The sequence below is a fragment of the Callithrix jacchus genome, chromosome 12 (assembly GCF_049354715.1).
Source record: "Callithrix jacchus isolate 240 chromosome 12, calJac240_pri, whole genome shotgun sequence".
Lineage (NCBI taxonomy): Eukaryota > Metazoa > Chordata > Mammalia > Primates > Cebidae > Callithrix > Callithrix jacchus.
In genome coordinates, this window is record NC_133513.1 from 31,500,783 (window position 1) to 31,521,442 (window position 20,660).

At 39.6% G+C, this 20,660-nt stretch overlaps 1 protein-coding gene across 19 annotated transcripts in view; it reads right to left on the minus strand.

The window, feature by feature from the left end:
- The window catches only part of ZNF248 (zinc finger protein 248), an 83,084-nt gene that overhangs the window by 22,559 nt on the left and 39,865 nt on the right, over nucleotides 1-20,660 (minus strand). For 10 of the 19 annotated variants that reach the window (XM_078345206.1, XM_078345201.1, XM_035267537.3 and 7 more), the window contains one exon: nucleotides 14,765-19,219. In XM_078345206.1, the coding sequence (XP_078201332.1) occupies nucleotides 17,721-19,219 (1,499 nt within the window). In that variant the 3' untranslated portion in view covers nucleotides 14,765-17,720. Of the gene's footprint in view, nucleotides 1-1,698; nucleotides 5,821-11,397; nucleotides 12,792-14,764; nucleotides 19,220-20,660 lie in introns of those variants that run through there. The other 9 variants (XM_078345208.1, XM_078345210.1, XM_078345207.1 and 6 more) reach the window with 5 other exon arrangements.

Here is a 20,660-nt window from a genome sequence, read left to right on the forward strand (position 1 = left end):
ATGGTTTGATTGGTTGGAACAGGACTGGAAGACTGGAGAAGAAGAGGATTGGATATCTGGTAGTACACACACATTGTACAGATCTTTGAGCCTTTTGTTAATATCCATCAAAGAGCAGCTACCACAGAAGAGGCAGTGGACAGAATCATTTATTCGGTCGGTGACTGTCAGCCTAGATCCCATCAGCATTTACACAAGCCCAAGAATGGGGTAGCTGTGAGAGCAGGAATGGGGACTATATCTGGGCCTGACAAGATGGGTTTTACTCACCAAGGCTGATCAAGCCCCTGCTAAATATCTGAACTTTCAGAAGTAAAGACCAATGCAGAGCACTCAAAATATTACCATTTATTTTTGCAGAGATCAATCATACTCTTTTGGCAGGATGATTTCACTGAAATCCTTCTACTCTGGAAAAATAGTGAATTATTTTATTTGGGATTCTAATATATTCTGATTACAGGTTTGTTTTTCGTGTCCACAGTGCCTGTTTCATGTCATTCCCAAATCATGTGGGAGAGGGTAAACATCCAGGCTGACAGCCGGGAAATAATGTGGAATAACTTGTAGAGTAGGCAACCAACAATATCAACTCCAATAGCCTACTATTTAGTTCCAAGGCAACCCAGTAGAAATTAGAAAAACAAGAAAAAAGTGCTATATGCATTATATGACTATATAATGCAAATTACTTAAAATGTAACAAAATCTTGAGATTGTATAGTTTTAATGTTATGTATATTTACACATGAACCATTCCATTAAAAATATTAGAGTATGAAAGATCAGTTGAGTTTTTTAGACAGGACTACTTTGTGTTTTATAGATTTTGAAGTATAATATAGTTTACAGCTACTTTCTTTCTCAAAATTCATTTTGTAGGGCTAATAACTATATTCTACCTTTGTGTATTTTATGAAAAATTTTACTTACAGGAACTGAATAAAGAGATATTTCATGTATGTGGATTAAATAAGGGTGAATACTGTGATGATGCACAAAAGTTTTAATTTTGTTGATGTTCAATCTATTCATTTCTTTTTCCTTTGGTAGTTCATTCTTTAGGTGTCATATCTAAGAAACCAGAAGAATCTTCAAAGAGAACAAATTTGGAAAACGTACACTACTTGATTTTAAAGTATACTATAAAGTTACCATAATCAAGATAGTGTGATACTGGCATAACTGCAGACACATTGATGAATGGAACATAGTTGAGTCCAGGAATAAATTCGTACTGCCCAAACTGCTATGTATCAGTAGCCAACTGATTTCTTTTTCCTATTCTGCTTTTGTGTGTATATTTTTGGGGTTTTGGGGTTTTCTTTTTATTTATTTATTTTATTTTTTGGTCAACTGATTTTTTACAAAAGTGCCAAGATACCTCAAGGGGAAATTAAATTTCACATTAAAAGAAATTGTTATGTCCACAAATAGTGCTGGAACAATTGTATATCCCCATGCCAAAAAAAAAAAAAAAAAGGAAAAAAAGAACCTTAGACCTTTATCTGACACAATATATGAAAATTAAAGCAAAATGAATCAAAAACCTAAATATAAGAGCTAAAAGTATAAAATTTATTGAACAAAATATAGAAGAAAAATCTTTGTGACAATTGGTTAGGCAAAGAGTTCTTAGACAACAAAGCATAATTCATACACAAAAAACTATAAACTAGATTTCATTAAAACTAATAGCTATTGTGATTCAAAAGATAACAAAAGATAATGAAAAGACAAGCCATATATTAGTAGAAAGTATCTGCAAATCCACTGAGCACAGTGGCTCACACCTTTAATCCCAGCACTTTTTGAGGCCAAGGCAGGCAGATCACAAGGTCAGGAGTTTGAGACCAGCCTCACCCACATGGCGAAACGCTGTCTGCACTAAAAATACACACAAAAATTAGCCGGGCGCAGTGGTGGTGGGTACCTATAATCCCAGCTACTCAGGATGCTGAGGCGGGAGAATTGCTTGAACCTGGGAGGTGGAGGTTGCAGTGAGCTGAGATCGTGCCACTGCATTCCAGCCTAGGTGACAGACTGAGACTCCATCTCAAAAAAAAGAGAGAAAAGAAAATATTTGCAAATTATAATTCTGATGTCTCACTACTTGAACATATAGAAACTTATAACTTAATAAGACAAACAACCCAATTCTAAAAACATGGAAAAGACTTGAATGAGACATTTCGCCAAAGAAAATATATAAATGCAAGGGCCAGGCACAGTGGCTCACACCTGCAATCCCAGCATTTTGGGAGGCTGGGGCAAGTGGATCACCTGCGGTCAAGAATTCAAGACCAGCCTGGTGAAATCTCGACTCTACTAAAAATACAAAAATTAGCCAGCATAGTGGTGTGTGCCTGTAATCCTCGCTACTCAGAAGACTGAGGCAGGAGAGTCACTTGAACTTGAGAGGTGGAGATTGTAGTGAGCTGTGAAGGCACCACTGCACTCCAGCCTAAATGATGGACTGAGACTCCGTCTCAAAAAATAAAGAAAATATACAAATGCAAACAAAACAAATATCATTAGTCATAAGAGAAGTACAAATTAAACATACAATGAGATACCACTACATAATTACTAAAATTGTTATTATAAAAACAGAAAATAACAAATGATGTGGAGGATATGGAGAAACTAGAACCCCTACAACATGGATGAACCTAAAACAATCACTTTGTTAAATAAAAGGAGTCAGACATAAAAGACTACATATCTATATTATTGTCTAGAAAACTTTTTTTTTTGGAGACAGGGTCTCACTTTGTCACCCAGGCTGGAGTTCAGTGGCACGATTTTAGCTCACTGCAACCTTCACTTCCTGGGTTCAAGCGATTCTCCCACTTCAGCCTCCTGAGTAGTTGGGACTACAGGTGCGTGCCTCCACCCTTGGCTAATCTTTGTATTTTTTGTTAAGAGATGGGGTTTCACCATTTTGGCCAGGCTGAAAGACAATTTTATAGAGACTGGGAAGATCAGCGATTGGCTGGGGGTTAGAGGGGAGACTGACAGCATATTGGCTAGAAGGAATGTTTTTGGGTGATATAAATGTAAAATTGAATTGTGACGATGTTTACACAACTCTTAAAATTTAATAAATATAGACCAGGTGCGGTGGCTCACACCTGTAATCCCAGCACTTTGGGAGGCCGAGGCAGGTGGATTGCTTGAGGTCAGAAGTTCGAGACCAGCCTGGTCAACATGGTGAAACACCATCTCTACTAGAAATACAAAAAAATTAGCCGGGCATGGTGGCAGGCGCCTGTAATCCCAGCTACTCGGGAGGCTGAGGCTTCAACCAAGAGGCGGAGGTTGCAGTGAACCAAGGTCGTGCCATTGCACTCCAGCCTTGGCAACAAGAGAGAAATTTCGTCTCAAAAAAAAAAAAGGATGAATCCTTAACATATACCTACAACCACTGTAACATATTTATTCTTTAATGTTGTTTTTAAATTTGGGCATTAATTTGGATATTTCAGAGTGGAGTCTACTACAATAACCGTACCTGAGGGTGGTGGTTTGAATATCTCGTTATAACAGCAAATTTCAGTTCATAAATTGAGGATTTTCAGGAATACATTTTCAGCCTTGTACCTAGCATTACTATTTAACTGCTGAGTAGAAAAGTTATATACTATAACAAGAATTATTTGAATTATAATAATTGTGAATCTTATTTATTTAGCTTGTTGTTTGAGACAGGATATCACTCTGTCACCTTGGCTGGAGTGCAATGGTGCAATCTTGGCTCACTGCAATCTCCAATCAAATGATCCTCCCACCTCGGCCTCCTGAGTAGCTAGGACTACAGGCACCACACCTGGCTATTTTTTCAATTATTTGTAGATTAGTTTAGTTTTTTAGACAGGAATACTTTTTGTTTTATAGATTTATAGACAAGGTCTCACCATGTTGGCCAGGCTGGTCTCAAACTTCTGGGCTAGAGTGATCCACCCAACCCTCCTGGGTCACCCAAAGTACTGGGATTACAGGTGTGAGCCACCGCACCCAGCCTGATGTTAATAATGTGAATCTTAATATCAAGGATAGGTTGTCAAATCATTGACAAAGTTTCCAAGTCGATAATAAGAGTATGGTCCATTCACAGGCATTAAAGCAATGGAGTTCATTCTTCTTTAATAGCTAAGAATTGTGTATGATAATGAACATTATTTATACCTTAGTTTGTACATCAGCTTATAAATTCTGATGCATTGCAATTTTATTTTAGTTTAGAAGTTATCTTATGTCATTCTGTGCTCCACTCCTAAAAAAGGATATAATTACTAAGTTGCATTAGGCCAATGCTCCCACTTCAAAACCTAGAAAAAACTAGACAAATAATAACAGTTGCATTTTTTGTATTTTCAAAGACATTGAAGAGTGGCAGAAGTAATGAAGATAACAGAAATTCAATTCTAGAGAGGAGGATCCCTGCCTGGGCACCCTGAGGATTTCTAGCTTTTTCTTCACTAGGTCATTTAACATTTCTCCACATGGGCTGAACCTAGGCAGAGAGTACCCTATTGAGTTGCCAATGTAATTCAATAGGAAAAGATTATCTGTACAACAAATGATGCTGGTCATTTGAATATCGGAATCCTAGTACTAATCAAAAGAAACTAGGGATAGCTATATTAATTTCAGATACAGCAGACTTTAAAGCAGGTTATCAGAGATATATGATACATGCTCAACCAATCAGTAGCAGCCAACTAACTTACATAACTAGGGACTTTCCAATGGAATAGACCAAATGAGGCAACTGTACAACAGGAACTGTGAAATTGCTAATACCCAGTCTTGAGAAAAAATAAACATCAGCTTCCAGTGTTTTGGTTGCACAATACAAAGGTCTGGATAGTGAGAACCCTTTTTCTAAGTTGGTTTCATCCATGCTTTGTCCCTGAAGTCAGGACATACCTTTCTCATAAGGGACTGCCTTTTGAAAGCCTTTTGATATTGAGCATGCCCCTGGCCACCCAGAACCGCATCAGTTCAACACCAAAGGTGTCAAAGTGGTCTATGTGCCCCCAAACAGTGTCTCTAATTCAGCTAGTTGAGGAGGGCATAAGAAACTTTAAGGCTCATTACAATGGTACTCCATGGAAAGGGTGGTTAATGCTATGGAAGAGAACCATGACAGAACATCCTGAAAGTCTGGAAAGGTGACACCACTGGCACTGAAGATGCCATCACTGTTAAAGGAAAAAACCATGGAAGCCATTTGAGTCCAAAACAATAAATTCCTTCTGGAGAAAACTATATCCGGATATTGTACATGACTTCACAGGATTTATGACAGAGCCAATCAAGGAAATCATAAAAGAAATCGTGGATATGGCAAAAAAAATGGTGGAAGCAAGAGAGTAAAGATTTCAATATATGGCTCTTGGAGAAATTCAAGATCTAATAGACATCACACCAGAGGAATTAACAGAAGATGACTTGACAGAGATGAGCACTTCCAAATGATGAGGCATATGACATAGAAGAAACAAGGTCATAAAACAAACTGCCATTAGACAATCTGGCAGAAGGTTTCCAATTATTCAAGACTGCTTATAACTTGACATGGACCCTTTTATAATATAGGTGCTAAAATTAAAGCAAACAATAGAACTGTTACTGTACAGATACATTCTTAGGAAACAAAAAAGCAAAAACATCAGACAGAAATTATGTTGTAGTTCTGGAAACTTATACCAAGTATGTTTGCCTTTCACGACTCCCCTTCCATCTCCTCCACTTCTGCCTCTGCCACCGCTGAGAAAGCAAGATTGACTTCTCCTTTTCCTCCTCCTCAGCAGCCTATTCAATGTGAAGATAATAGGATGAAGACCTTAATAATGGTCCACTTCCACTTAATGAATAAACACATTTTTTCTTCCTTACGATTTTTTTCTTTTTAGATGGAGTCTCACACTGTTGCCCAGGTTGGAGTGCAGTAGCACTATCTAGGCTCACTGCAACCTCCACCTCCCAGATACAAGTGATTTTCCTGCCTCAGCCTCCTGAGAAGATGGGATTACAGGCACATGCCACCATGCCTGGCTAATTTTTGTGTTTTTAGTAGAGACAGGGTTTCACCATGTTGGTCAGGCTGGTCTCAAACTCCTGAATCATGATTCATCCACCTTGGCCTGCCAAAGTGATGGGATTATAGGTGTGAGCCACTGCACCCGGCCCTTCCTTACAATTTTCTTAATATTCTCTTTAGCTTACTTTACTGTAAGAATACAGTATATAATACACATACATAATACGTGTTAATTTATGGTCAATAGGCTACTAGTAGCTACATTTTGGAAGAGGCCAAGGGTGTGTGTGTTTACCGTGTCAGGGGTCAGTGCCCCTAACCCACGACCAATTGTTCAAGGATCAGCTGCATGCACTCATTCCTGCCCTTTTTACTACTTGCATAGAATATCTTTCTTCATTCTTTCATTTTTTTTTAAATTTTTTATTGGATTTTACGTTTTGGGGTACATGAGCAGAGCATGCAAGACAGTTGCGTAGGTACACACATGGCAATGTGCTTTGCTTTCCTTTTCCCTTTCACTCACATTTGGCATTTCTCCCCAGGCTATCCCTCCCTACTGCCCCCTCCCACTGGCCCTCCACTTTTCCCCCCAATAGACCCCAGTGTTTAGTACTCCCCTTTCTGTGTCCATGTGTTCTCATTTTTCATCACCCGCCTATGAGTGAGAATATGCGGTGTTTCAATTTCTGTTCTTGTGTCAGTTTGCTGAGGATGATGTTCTCCAGATTCATCCATGTCCCTACAGACGACACAAACTCATCATTTCTGATTGCTGCATAATATTCCATGGTGTATATGTGCCACATTTTTCCAATCCAGTCTATTATCAATGGGCATTTGGGTTGATTCCAGGTCTTTGCTATTGTAAACAGTGCTGCAATGAACATTCGTGTACATGTGTCCTTATAGTAGAAAGATTTATAGTCTTTTGGATATATACCCAGTAATGGGATTGCTGGGTCCAATGGAATTTCTATTTCTAAGGCCTTGAGGAATCGCCACACTGTCTTCCACAATGGTTGGACTAATTTACACTCCCAGCAACAGTGTAAAAGTGTTCCTTTTTCTCCACATCCTCTCCAGCATCTGTTGTCTCCAGATTTTTTAATGATCGCCATTCTAACTGGCGTGAGATGGTATCTCAGTGTGGTTTTGATTTGCATCTCTCTGATGACCAGTGACGATGAGCATTTTTTCATATGATTGTTGGCCTCATATATGTCTTCTTTCGTAAAGTGTCTGTTCATATCCATTGCCCACTTTTGAATGGGCTTGTTTTTTTCCTGTAAATCTGTTTGAGTTCTTTGTAAATTCTGGATATCAGCCCTTTGTCAGATGGGTAAACTGCAAAAATTTTTTCCCATTCTGTTGGTTGCTGATCCACTCTAGTGACTGTTTCTTTTGCCATGCAGAAGCTGTGGAGTTTCATTAGGTCCCATTTGTCTATTTTGGCTTTTGTTGCCAATGCTTTTGGTGTTTTCTTCATGAAGTCCGTGCCTACTCCTATGTCCTGGATAGTTTTGCCTAGATTTCCATCTAGGGTTTTTATCGTGCCAGGTCTTATGTTTAAGTCTTTAATCCATCTGGAGTGAATTTTAGTGTAAGCTGTCAGGAAGGGGTCCAGTTTCTGCTTTCTGCACATGGCTAGCCAGTTTTCCCAACACCATTTGTTAAACAGGGAATCCTTTCCCCATTGCTTGTTTTTGTCAGATTTATCAAAGATTGTATAGTTGTAGATATGTTGTGTTGCCTCCGGTGCCTCTGTTTTGTTCCATTGATCTATATGTCTGTTTTGGTACCAGTACCATGCTGTTTTGATTACTGTGGCGTTGTAGTATAGTTTGAAATCCGGTAGTGTGATGCCCCCCGCTGTGTTCTTTTTGCTTAGAATTGATTTGGCTATGCGGGCTCTCTTTTGGTTCCATATGAAGTTCATGGTGGTTTATTCCAGTTCTGTGAAGAAAGTCAATGGTAGCTTGATGGGGATAGCATTGATTCTGTAAATTACTTTGGGCAGTATAGCCATTTTCACGATATTAATTCTTCCTAACCATGAACATGGGATGTTTCTCCATCTGTTTGTGTCCTCTCTGATTTCGTTGAGCAGTGGTTTGTAGTTCTCCTTGAAGAGGTCTCTTACGTTCCTTATGAGTTGTATTCCAAGGTATTTTATTTTTTTGTAGCAATTGTGAATGGCAGTTCGTTCTTGATTTGGCTTTCTTTAAGTCTGTTATTGATGTAGATGAATGCTTGTGATTTTTGCACATTGATTTTATATCCTGAGACTTTGCTGAAGTTGCTTATCAGTTTCAGGAGTTTTTGGGCTGAGGCGATGGGGTCTTCTAGGTATACTATCATGTCGTCTGCAAATAGAGACAATTTGGCTTCCACCTTTCCTATTTGAATACCCTTTATTTCTTTTTCTTGCCTGATTGCTCTGGCTAGAACTTGCAGTACTATATTGAATAGGAGTGGTGAGAGAGGGCATCCTTGCCTAGTGCCGGATTTCAAAGGGAATGTTTCCAGTTTTTGCCCATTCAGTATGATATTGGCTGTTGGTTTGTCATAAATAGCTTTTATTACTTTGAGATACGTTCCATCAATACCGAGTTTATTGAGGGTATTTAGCATAAAGGGCTGTTGAATTTTGTCAAATGCCTTCTCTGCGTCAATTGAGATAATCATGTGGTTTTTGTTTTTGGTTCTGTTTATGCGGTGAATTACATTTGTAGACTTGCGTATGTTGAACCAGCCTTGCATCCCCGGGATGAAACCTACTTGATCATGATGAATAAGTTTTTTGAATTACAGTTGCAATCGGCTTGCCAATATTTTATTGAAGATTTTTGCATCTATGTTCATCATGGATATTGGCCGGAAGTTTTCTTTTCTTGTTGGGTCTCTGCCGGGTTTTGGTATCAGGATGATATTGGTCTCATAAAATGATTTGGGAAGGATTCCCTCTTTTTGGATTATTTGGAATAGTTTTAGAAGGAATGGTACCAGCTCCTCTTTGTGTGTCTGGTAGAATTCGGCTGTGAACCCATCTGGACCTGGGCTTTTTTTGTGTGGTAGGCTCTTAATTGCTGCCTTGACTTCTGACCTTGTTATTGGTCTATTCATAGTTTCAGTTTCCTCCTGGTTTAGGCTTGGGAGGACACAGGAGTCCAGGAATATATCCATTTCTTCCAGGTTTACTAGTTGATGTGCATAGAGTTGTTTGTAATATTCTCTGATGATGGTTTGAATTTCTGTAAAGTCTGTGGTGATTTCCCCTTCATCATGTTTTATTGTATCTATTTGGTTGTTCTCTCTTTTAGTTTTAATCAATCTGGCTAGTGGTCTATTTTGTTGATCTTTTCAAAAAACCAGCTCTTGGATTTATTGATTTTTTTGAAGGGTTTTTCGTGTTTCAATTTCCTTCAGTTCAGCTCTGATCTTAGTTATTTCTTGTCTTCTGCTGGGTTTTGAGTTTTTTTTATCTTGCTCCTCTAGCTCTTTCAATTTTGACGATAGGGCGTCGATTTTGGATCTCTCCATTCTCCTCATATGTGCACTTATTGCTATATACTTTCCTCTAGAGACTGCTTTAAATGTGTCCCAGAGATTCTGGCATGTTGTGTCTTCGTTCTCATTGGTTTCGAAGAACTTCTTTATTTCTGCCTTCATTTCATTGTTTACCCAGTCAACATTCAAGAGCCAGTTGTTCAGTTCCATGAAGCTGTGCAGTTCTGGGTCGGTTTCTGAATTCTGAGTTCTAACTTAATTGCACTATGGTCTGAGAGGCTGTTTGTTATGATTTCAGTTGTTTTGCATTTGCTAAGCAGTGCTTTACATCCAATTATGTGGTCAATTTTAGAGTAGGTGTGATGTGGTGCTGAGAAGAATGTATATTCTGTGGATTTGGGGTGGAGAGTTCTGTAAATGTCTATCAGGTTTGCTTGCTCCAGGTCTGAGTTCAAGCCCTGGATATCCTTGTTGATTTTCTGTCTGGTTGATCTAATATTGACAGTGGGGTGTTAAAGTCTCCCACTATTATTGTGTGGGAGTCTAAGTCTCTTTGTAAGTCATTAAGAACTTGCCTTATGTATCTGGGTGCTCCTGCATTGGGTCCATATATGTTTAGGATCGTTAGCTCTTCTTGTTGTATTGATCCTTTTACCATTATGTAATGGCCTTCTTTGTCTCTTTTGATCTTTGTTGCTTTAAAGTCTATTATGAGAGATGAGAATTGCAACTCCTGCTGTTTTTTGCTCTCCATTTGCTTGGTAAATCTTCCTCCATCCCTTTATTTTGAGTCTTTGTGTATCCTTGCATGTGAGATGGGTTTCCTGGATACAGCACACTGATGGGTTTTGGATTTTTATCCAATTTGCCAGTCTGTGTCTTTTGATTGTTGCATTTAGTCCATTTACATTTAGAGTTAATATTGTTATGTGTGAATTTGATACTGCCATTTTGATGCTAGCTGGCTGTTTTGCCCGTTAGTTGTTGTAGATTCTTCATTATGTTGATGCTCTTTAGCATTTAGTGTGATTTTGGAATGGCTGGTACTGGTTGTTCCTTTCTATGTGTAGTGCCTCTTTTAGGAGCTCTTGTAAAGCAGGCCTGGTGGTGACAAAATCTCTGAGTACTTGCTTGTTCGCAAAGGATTTTATTTTTCCTTCACTTCTGAAGCTCAGTTTGGCTGGATATGAAATTCTGGGTTGAAAGTTCTTTTTTTAAAGGATGTTGAATATTGGCCCCCACTACCTTCTGGCTTGCAGTGTTTCTGCCGAGAGATCTGCTGTGAGTCTGATGGGCTTCCCTTTGTGGGTGACCCGACCTTTCTCTCTGGCTGCCCTTAGTATTTTCTCCTTCATTTCAACCTTGTTGAACCTGACAATTATGTGCCTTGGGGTTGCTCTTCTTGCGGAATATCTTTGTGGTGTTCTCTTTATTTCCTGCATTTGAGTGTTGACCTGTCTTGCTAGGTGGGGGAATTTTTCCTGGATGATGTCCTGAAGAGTATTTTCCAGCTTAGATTCATTATCTTCGTCCCCTTCTGGTACACCTATCAAACGTAGGTTAGGTCTCTTCACATAGTCCCACATTTCTTGGAGACTTTGTTCATTCCTTTTTGCGCTTTTTTCTCTGATCTTGGTTTCTTGTTTTATTTCATTGAGTTGATCTTCGACTTCAGATATTCTTTCTTCTGCTTCGTCAATTCAGGTATTCAAACTTGTGCATGCTTCACGAAGTTCTCGTATTGTGTTTTTCAGCTCCTTTAATTCATTCATATTCCTAAGTTATCCATTCTTGTCATCATTTCCTCAAATCTTTTTTCCTATCTTTTTTCAAGGTTCTTAGTTTCTTTGCATTGATTTAATACATGTTCTTTTAGCTCACAAAAATTTCTCATTATCCTCCTTCTGAAGTCTAATTCTGTCATTTCCTCACAGTCATTCTCCGTCCAGCTTTGTTCCCTTGCTGGTGAGGAGTTTTGGTCCTTTCTAGGAGGTGAGGTGTTCTGGTTTCAGGTGTTTTCCTCATTTTTGCGCTCGTTTCTCCCCATCTTTGTGGATTTATCTACTTGTCGTCTGTGTATGTGCTGACTTTTTGATTGGGTCTCTTAGTGGACACCCAGATTGTTGGTGATGAAGTATTTCTTGGTTTTCCTTCTACCAGTCTAGCCCCTTCGCTGTATGACTGCTGAGGTCCACTCCAGGCCCTGCTTGTCTGGGGTGCACCTATAGCAACTGCGGAACAGTGAGGGATGCTACCAGTTTCTTTTTCTGCTATCTTTGTCCCAGGATGATGCCTGCCAAATGTCAGTCTTTTGGATATAGAGGGGTCAGGGAGCTGCTTGAGGAGACAGTCTGTACTTTATAGGAGCTCAAGTGCTGAGCTGTGAGCTCTGTTGTTCATTCAGGGCTGTTAGGCTGCTATGTTTGATTCTGCTGCAACAGAGCTCATTAAACCCCTTTTTTTCTCAAATGCTCTGTATTGGGGGTTGGGGCTTTGTTTTTGGATGTCTGTTGAGGTGTCCTGCCCAACTAGGAGGCAGTCTAATCACTATTTGACTGCCGAGGCTCCGCCCTGCTGTTGTGCGGTTCGCCCTGTTGCTGCAGGCTCTTGTTCTTCTGCTGCGGTCTCCGCCACGGGCTACGCCCTGCAGTGGAGTCTCTCTGTTATAGCGGGTTGCCTTGGCAATGGCAGGCGGCATCAACAGTGGGCGTGTATCTCAGTAGGGGCGGGGTGCCTCGGCAACTGCAGGCTGCGTCAGCAGTGGGCGTGTGTTTCAGTCAGGGCGGGTTGCCTCGGTAATGGTGGACGCCCCTCCCCCACGGAGCGTCTCAGGGACCGTCTCAACGGCGAGCGTTTGGAATCGCCGTTTTGTCTGTCCCACTGTGCTATCCCAAATGCTGTGTCCCTGCAATCCCCTGGGCTGGCCCACTGCCCAAGTCCCTTTCAGTCTCAAGTTCAGCCCTCTCAAGTCTCAGGTTGCCGTTTCAACAGGGCACCCGGACAAGCACGCCCTGTGGGGATCGCTGGGTAGGGCCGGCTGCCACCACCCCGGCTGCCGGCTTCTCCAGGCAGAGCCTCTGCCTGGTGTCCTGCATCTCCTTTATACTTGGGAATTTCCCCGTTCTGTGGGCAACAAAGATCAGTCTGAAAATGCAACTCTGACTCACCTCTCCGCGGATTAACCGAGAGCTTCAATCCTGGGTTGTTCTCACAGCGCCATCTTGAGTTCCTCCTTGGGAAAATTTTCAATTAGCAATAATTGTGCCTCAGATAAACCTCTTTGGCCACTGTGCAAAGCTAGGGATAGCTTCATATTAATCATCAGTTCTTACCTCCCAAAGTATCTGAGAACTTGTTCTTTCTAAATAGTGTCTAAGAGAAGACACTGGTTCTTTGTTGTCTGAAAGGGATGCCTGGGAATGCAAAATCTAAGAAGAGTGGTAGGTTAGGAAGAGGGAGTTGGAGTTCCTCAGATAAAAGGGAGGAGGTTGAGTGTGCAGTGTCAAGTCACTGGGCAACAGAGGAAGAATTAGTGGAAAAATTGGAATAGGAATAGGTAAGTCTTCCTCAGAAAAAGAGAGATATGAAGAATGAATCCAGGGCAGTCACAGCCACAGTCTCTGGTTGCCAGCAGCAAACAGGAGTAGGGGTTGAAGGCATCAAGTATACCCATGGGCTGAATCCTCCCAGAAGCAATGGTTCCACATTTCCCTGCTAAATACAGGTTGGGTCTGAAGTGACAGGGCCCACTAGACCAGGGGAGGGTGAGTTCAAGACAGAAAATAGGCCCAACTCCAAAAACAGGCCCTTCAGAGGTTATCAGAAAACCATTTCCAGGCACTAGGAGTGATTAGTCATTTCAGAAATCACAAATCTACGACTAAGCAATTCTCGTCCTGGTTTAAACATGAGTGCACTAGGTAAACTACTTGTTGGCTGTGAGATCAGTGTAGTGTATGGAAAAAAGTATTTATTTTAATAGAATGCAGTAGAAGAGAAAATATAAAAGTACAGTACAGGTAATTAGAATAAGTGTCTCATGAAACAGAATCATATAAAGTTTTTGGTTTACATGCATGTGTCAGATATACCCATGTGAACACACACTCTTCTTCGAGATTTTATCCACATTACTCCTCTCTCAATGTAGCCTGCTCACTAAGGTCTTTTCCTCTCCATCCTATCTGAAATCAAACCGTATATATCTGTGACAACTGTTCCTATTTTGATTTTTCTTTATGATGCTTATTACAGCCATATCCTTTTCCTTTTCCGTTTTTTCATTCATTCATTCATTTATTTATTTGAGATAGAGTGTCACTCTGTTGCCCAGGCTAGAGTGCAGTAGTGAAATCTTGCCTCACTGCAGCCTACACATCCCAGATTCAAGGGAATCTCATACCTCAGCCTCCCAAGTGGCTGGGACTACAGTTACCGGCCACCATGCCTGGCTAATGTTTCTCCTTTTTTGTATTATTAGTAGAGATGGGGTTTCACCACGTTGGCCAGATTGGTCTTGAACTTCTGACCTCACCTGATCTGCCCACCAAGGCATCCCAAAACGCTGGGATTACAGGGATGAGACATCGCACCAAGCCCAGATAATTTCCTTTATAGAACTTTTTTTTCTTTTTTCATTTTTTCTGTTGAGGACTGACTTTCAATAGATTATAGAGCAAATGTACTTTCTGAATATGACTGCTGGCAGCAGTACGAAACTATCCAGTCTATGGTGACCTCCCAATAAAAATATTCTAGGATAGGTTGTCACTGGTCTATTTTGTAACAAATGATCATTTCTGGATCAATACAAATGTGGAGGCCATGAAGACACAGTATTCTGTGAAGCCAGGATTGGAGTAAATGCCACCCCATGATCACAATGACCGGTTCTATTACTAAAAGAATATAGAAAAATTGCAATGAGCAGATGAAAGCAACAGTCACAACATATATTTAAGTACATAATAAAAATGTATCAAATCAACATGGGAAAGGATGAATTTAATCAAACAGTGCAGGGACAACTGGCTATTTATTTGGAAGAACACCTTATACCACATACAATAAGGAACACCACACAGAAGTATGAATAATGTGATTTAATATATCCACTTCATACACGTTGAAGGAGACATACCTGTGTGGTTCCAAAGGGAGTTTACTTACACCAATGAGAAAGCAGAACAAACCAAAACACTTAAGTTTCAACTAGTAGAGTAACTTTATTTCTAACACTGAGCCTTCTACATAGGAATTCACAGAAATGAAAAACACTGTACTGCTTATTCTCCATTTCTCTTCCCAGATTCTCTCTCCACCCTTCCCTGTGTCCACCTCTGCTCTTCTGCAGATATACCTAGTTGGTTTCTCCAAAGAGAGGCACCAGCAATTCGGCACAACAATTCTGGTAGTAATGATGTCTCTTACAAGGTTGCGCCTCCTCCATGACAGCAGTTCTTACTGGGCTCTGGTAACAGTGTTTCCAATCTTGCCCCTTCAAGCCTCAGAATGGCAACGGCTTCCTGCTGATACAAGTCTCTGTGTGTTTCCATGTCCCTTGTTTCTGGCCCATACCACTCTAATCAGTCTGCCATTAAAATATTTTTAGTTGGAGAATTCTGTTTTCCACCAGAAAGAACCATGGCTGATACAAACAACCATCTTTATATTAACTTGTCAAAAGAAATAATTCTTCTCCCTAACTACTGTACAGAACATTAACACTTAGAAAAATATTCCTTTGTGTCAGCTGGAATGCCTTCAGCTCTAAGTATCAGACAGCCCTAAGACCAAATAAAAAACAGTTATTGCAGGTTATACGAAGTCTCAGTAGACAGCAGGTACAGAGAGCATGTCACCTCTGAGCCAGCTTTTCCCACCTTGTGCACTGTTATCTTCAGGCTACTGCCCTTTTTCAAAGACACAAACAATAAGCCAATACCATGTACAGACATGAAAAAAGCCCGGCAGAAGAGGAACAGTCCCTTCTCATGTCATGACAATGTTTTATCAAGGAGATCTTTCCCAGAAGTACTACAAAATACTTTCCAAACATCTTTGCTCCCAAGTTCACCCCAACAAAATCACTGAAATTGAATTTCCACGATTAGCTTTGACTAATCTGGACTTACCACCTAAGTCATCTGGGAGAAGGATGCACAAAAATACAAATTAGCTCAGCAAGGATGAAGTAAGGAATGGCCATCATGTGGGCAGTGTCTTTTAGAACTGCTGACTGATGTGTTCCAAGGGGCAAAGGAAACAACAGGACAAAGGAGGCAGAGCGACTCTACAATACTAATATGCAGAACTAGTGTTATATAGACCATGCCTAAATAGATACACAATGAAGTACCAAGGGTATGAAAAGGGACTTTCATTACATACCACCACTTTTTATTTGAGGAGTACAGTATTACTGTTTATAACTGATGTTAACCTTTGCATAATTTAGCTAAAAATCATTATTATTGACAGCATTTACATTACAAAATGACCCAGAGGTAGCTGAAAAATGTCAGAAAACTATTGTTTAACTTCCTTACTGAAGTGATAGTTCAATATTGACCATATTCATGCATATAAGCCAGGAAACAGTCAGAGGAAAGGTATGTAATATAGTTCTTTGTGAAATAATATTTCACTGGGCCGGGTGCAGTGGCTCACTCCCAGCACTTTGGGAGGCCGAGGCAGGTGGATCATGAGGTCAAGAGATTAAGACCATCCTGGCCAACATGGTGAAACCCCATCTCTACTAAAAATACAAAAATTAGCTGGGTGTGGTGGCACACACCTGTAGTCCCAGCTACTCAGGAGGCTGAGGCAGGAGAATCATTTGAACCCAGGAGGCAGAGGTTGCAGTGAGCCAAGATCGGGCCACTGCACTCCAGCCTGGTGACAGAGCAAGACTCTGTCTCAAAAAATGAAAAGAAATAATATTTCACTAAAAACATACCAGCCAACCTACGAGACTCTGGTAGTATTTAGAGTAGGACAGATTCAGAGGTAGTTAAAAACCTCAGAAACATATTTTTGGCTTCTTTCTTGAAGACGCAGTTCAGCTATAAATGGCCATAGCCATTTATTTACGTCAGGTAATAGAAAAGGGGGTATGCAGTTTGTATTGCCAAATATGCTTTCATATATCCACAGTGATGTGCTATAATGACAGCAGGTTCTCTGAGAAAATTAAAACCCTGATTTATAGTTTGTCAATTTCCATGGTGTAAATACTCCCACTAAGTCCAAGCTACCAACAAGACAGCACTGACTGTGGAGTTGGGAAGAGATAGATGTGCAGTACACATAATTATATGGTATTTTCATCATACAGATTAAATGATATAAGTAAAACAACCCAGGTAATAGTGAAATGTAGCCAAATAATTAGGAAGTGATGAATGCTGAGTATTTATTACCTTCATATTCAATTTAACTGTAAGTTTACATATTTTAAATAATGACTGATTTTAATAACTGGCTCACAAAATTCCTTAAAATTTAACAATCAGCAGCACTTTTAAGTCAGTATGAGGTTATACTAGCACATCACTATATTTAAGTATGTGTGCAGAAATATATTTACATATACACACATACATACATACAAACATACACATATATATATCAACCTATAAAGACACCAGTGGTATTTAGTGTAGAAAATATTAACACATACCATAGTAGTTACTCAATTAAGGGTACATATTTCCTCCTCACAATCATGTTGAGCTCTAATATACAGATCAAGCATATTCAAATTTATTACATTAGCATACTCACATAAGGTCTACAAACATCGGGGACTCTACATACATGTTTAATGCTGCTGTCATTCATCTTTTATAAGCTTCAGATTCTACTGTGAATATGGGTATAAATGAATATTGTCCATTATATTTACAATAAAATTTTGGTATCACATCTGGAATATAACACTAAACAACACAAATTCTAGATAAAGATTTTTACCGTATTACTTAGATGAATAGGATTCCCCTCAGTACAAATTTTCCAATGAAAAGTTTAGTTTTTCTTGAAAGCTTTCACATATTCCAGAAGTCATTTTCTACAAGTTTCTGGCATTCTTTGGCTTTCTCTAATCTCCTTTTTTGAAAATGTGTAACAAATTTCACAGGTGTATGAAGGCTTCTAACATTCAGGATGTTGAAAGAGCTTTCACCCTCATGTGAATTCTCTGATGTTTGGTGAGTACTGACCTCTGACTAAAGGTCTTCCCACATGCATTACACTCATAAGGCTTCTCTCCTGTGTGAGTCCTCTGATGTTTAGTGAGAGCTGATTTTTCACAGAAGGTTTTCCCACATTCATTACACTTATAGGGTTTCTCCCCTGTGTGAGTTCTTTGATGTACAATGAGGTTTGACTTCACACAAAAGGATTTTCCACATTCATTACATATAAAGGGTTTCTCCCCTGTGTGTGTTCTCTGATGGACAGTGAGGGCTGATCTGTGGCAGAAGGATTTCCCACATGCATTACATTCATAGGGCTTCTCCCCTGTGTGTGTTCTCTGATGTTCAGTGAGGTTTGACTTCACGCAGAATGTTTTTCCACACTGCTTACATTCATAGGGTTTTTCTCCTGTATGTGTTCGCTGATGGTTGGTCAAGTGTGGTTTCTGGCAAAAGGCTTTCCCACATTCAGTACATTCATAGGGCTTCTCTCCTGTGTGTGTTCTCTGATGTTGAGTGAGGTTTGACTTCTCCCAGAAGGTTTTCCCACATTCACCACATTCAAAGGTTTTTTCTCCTGCGTGAGCTCTCCGAAGCTGGGTAAGATGTGATTTCTTGCTGAAATTACTCCCATTTTCATTGTAATTATAAGACTTTCCCCCCACATGTATTATCTGATGTTTTAAGAGAGTTGACTTTTCCCACGTTTTGTCACTCACTTTATATTCACGGAGAATCTTTCTTGGGTATGCTCCCTGATGGATAAGGAAAGCTGAGTTGTCACAGATTTCCCCATATTCATTATATTCATAAGGATTGTCCTTTGGAAGAGCTCTCTGATGTCCAAATCTTAAATCCACACAGAAGGACTTCCCACAAATACTGCATCCATATGGCTCCATTTCCAAATGAGTTCTTTGAGATACATTGAGCTTTAAACTTTCAATGAATGTTCTTCCACATTCATTATATTTACAGACTGTCTCTCCTATCTGAGATCTCTTATTTGTTAAAAATGCTGCCTCATCATGGAAGCCTTGTCCATTTTTATTATACTCAAAAGTTTGATCAAAAATTGGCTGACTGAGATCCTGGTGATAATTAATGGCATTCCTTTTTTGATCATATTTATAAGATTTCTCTCCAAAAGGAATTTTCTCATGCCTAATATCAAGGAGCAATTTCTCACATACATTAAACTCATCAGGCTTCTTCCTGGAACAGTTCTTTTTATTAATAATTAAGCCTGAAATATTTTTCAAACTCATTTCACATGAGTCACAAATTTTATACGGATAATTTCTTAAAGAAACAGGGTCTGTGCCCAAATTGAAAGTTTTCCTTTCTTTATCTCCACTTTCTGCACTTACTCTTTTGTTGTTGTGGAATAGAAGCTCCCAAAAATGGTCATCTTCATGATCCTGGCTGCTCTCTAACACGTCATCAGCTTTCCATTTCCTTTCTAGAAATGAGAGAAATAACCACATCTTATGAACCTTAAAACATTTCTGATGGAACTGAACTTTTACACAAATGCCCTATCATACAGTCAATTCTTTTGTTTTAGGTTCAGCTTCCCGGTGTGAACTGAGTTCCAGTGTACATTTTCTTTACCCTTCAAGAAGATTTAGATCGAAAACATTATGCTTCCATGGAAACGGGGAGAGGAAACTGTCAATGACATTTAATATTTTATAAATATAACCTTCAAAACTGAAAAGAAAAGGAGAAATAAAATTCACAGCACAGGGAACTAGAGTGACTGATTCCAAAATAGAAAAACTCAGAGAAAATGAGGTAAACCCAACAGAGACAATGAACACTGGGTAAAGTGATGGTGAAGATGAGCAGACAAGGGGTTTCAGAGGATGAATTAGGTTTGGTGGACACAAAACAGAGTTTGGTGCTAATCCACTCACACACAGTTTATTGAGGCAGAATTCCCACCAGAGTACATGGTTCTTTCTATCTTTGAATCAACAGGAAAATTAACATTCTGAAAACATCAACTTCCTTGGGTTCAAAAGAATAGTCCTATACAGCCCAGTATCTAGCGTTTTCTTTAAGTTTTATTGACAAGAAATACTCTTTTAAATGCTGTCGGAAAAGCAAGCTAGGGAAGGTAAAATAAACTCAAGACATGATAAACAGGAGATGGAGATATTCTGAGAGCTCTTCTTTCAAAGGGAAGGAAATACACAGAATGAGTTCAAAGGAGTTGTTTTTTTTTTTTTTTTGAGACGGAGTTTTGCTCTTGTTACCCAGGCTGGAGTGCAATGGCGCGATCTCGGCTCACCGCAACCTCCGCCTCCTGGGTTCAGGTAATTCTCCTGCCTCAGCCTCCCAAGTAGCTGGGATTACAGGCACACGCCACCATGCCCAGCTAATTTTTTGTATTTTTAGTAGAGACGGGATTTCACCAGTTGACCAGGATGGTCTCGATCTCTTGACCTCGTGATCCACCCGCCTCGGCCTCCCAAAGTGCAGGGATTACAGGCTTCAGCCACTGCGCCCAGCCGGGAGTTGTTTTTTTAAAAGGAAATAGAGTAAGTGGTAGTGAGAAACATAAGAATTAGGTTCAAAAGCTGTAGAGCATAGTTTATACCCTCATCTTCTCAATATTATGCAAATTCATTAAAAATATTTTTGTGCAGTTTGGCTAGAGATTAGTTGTGAGCAACTCTCACAAATTGCTCATCCCCAACAACAAACCTTCCACTCAACTAGAAACATTCTATCCTTATTTCTCCTTAGATCCTGGATATCCTTCAGTGAACTGCTACTTTAACTTAAAAAAAAAAAAAATTACTACTACTAATAATAATGAAAGGAAAAATCTCTATAACAGCTCTACCATTTTAAGGCTCCATTTGACCCATTCTTTAGAAATGACTGTCTATATA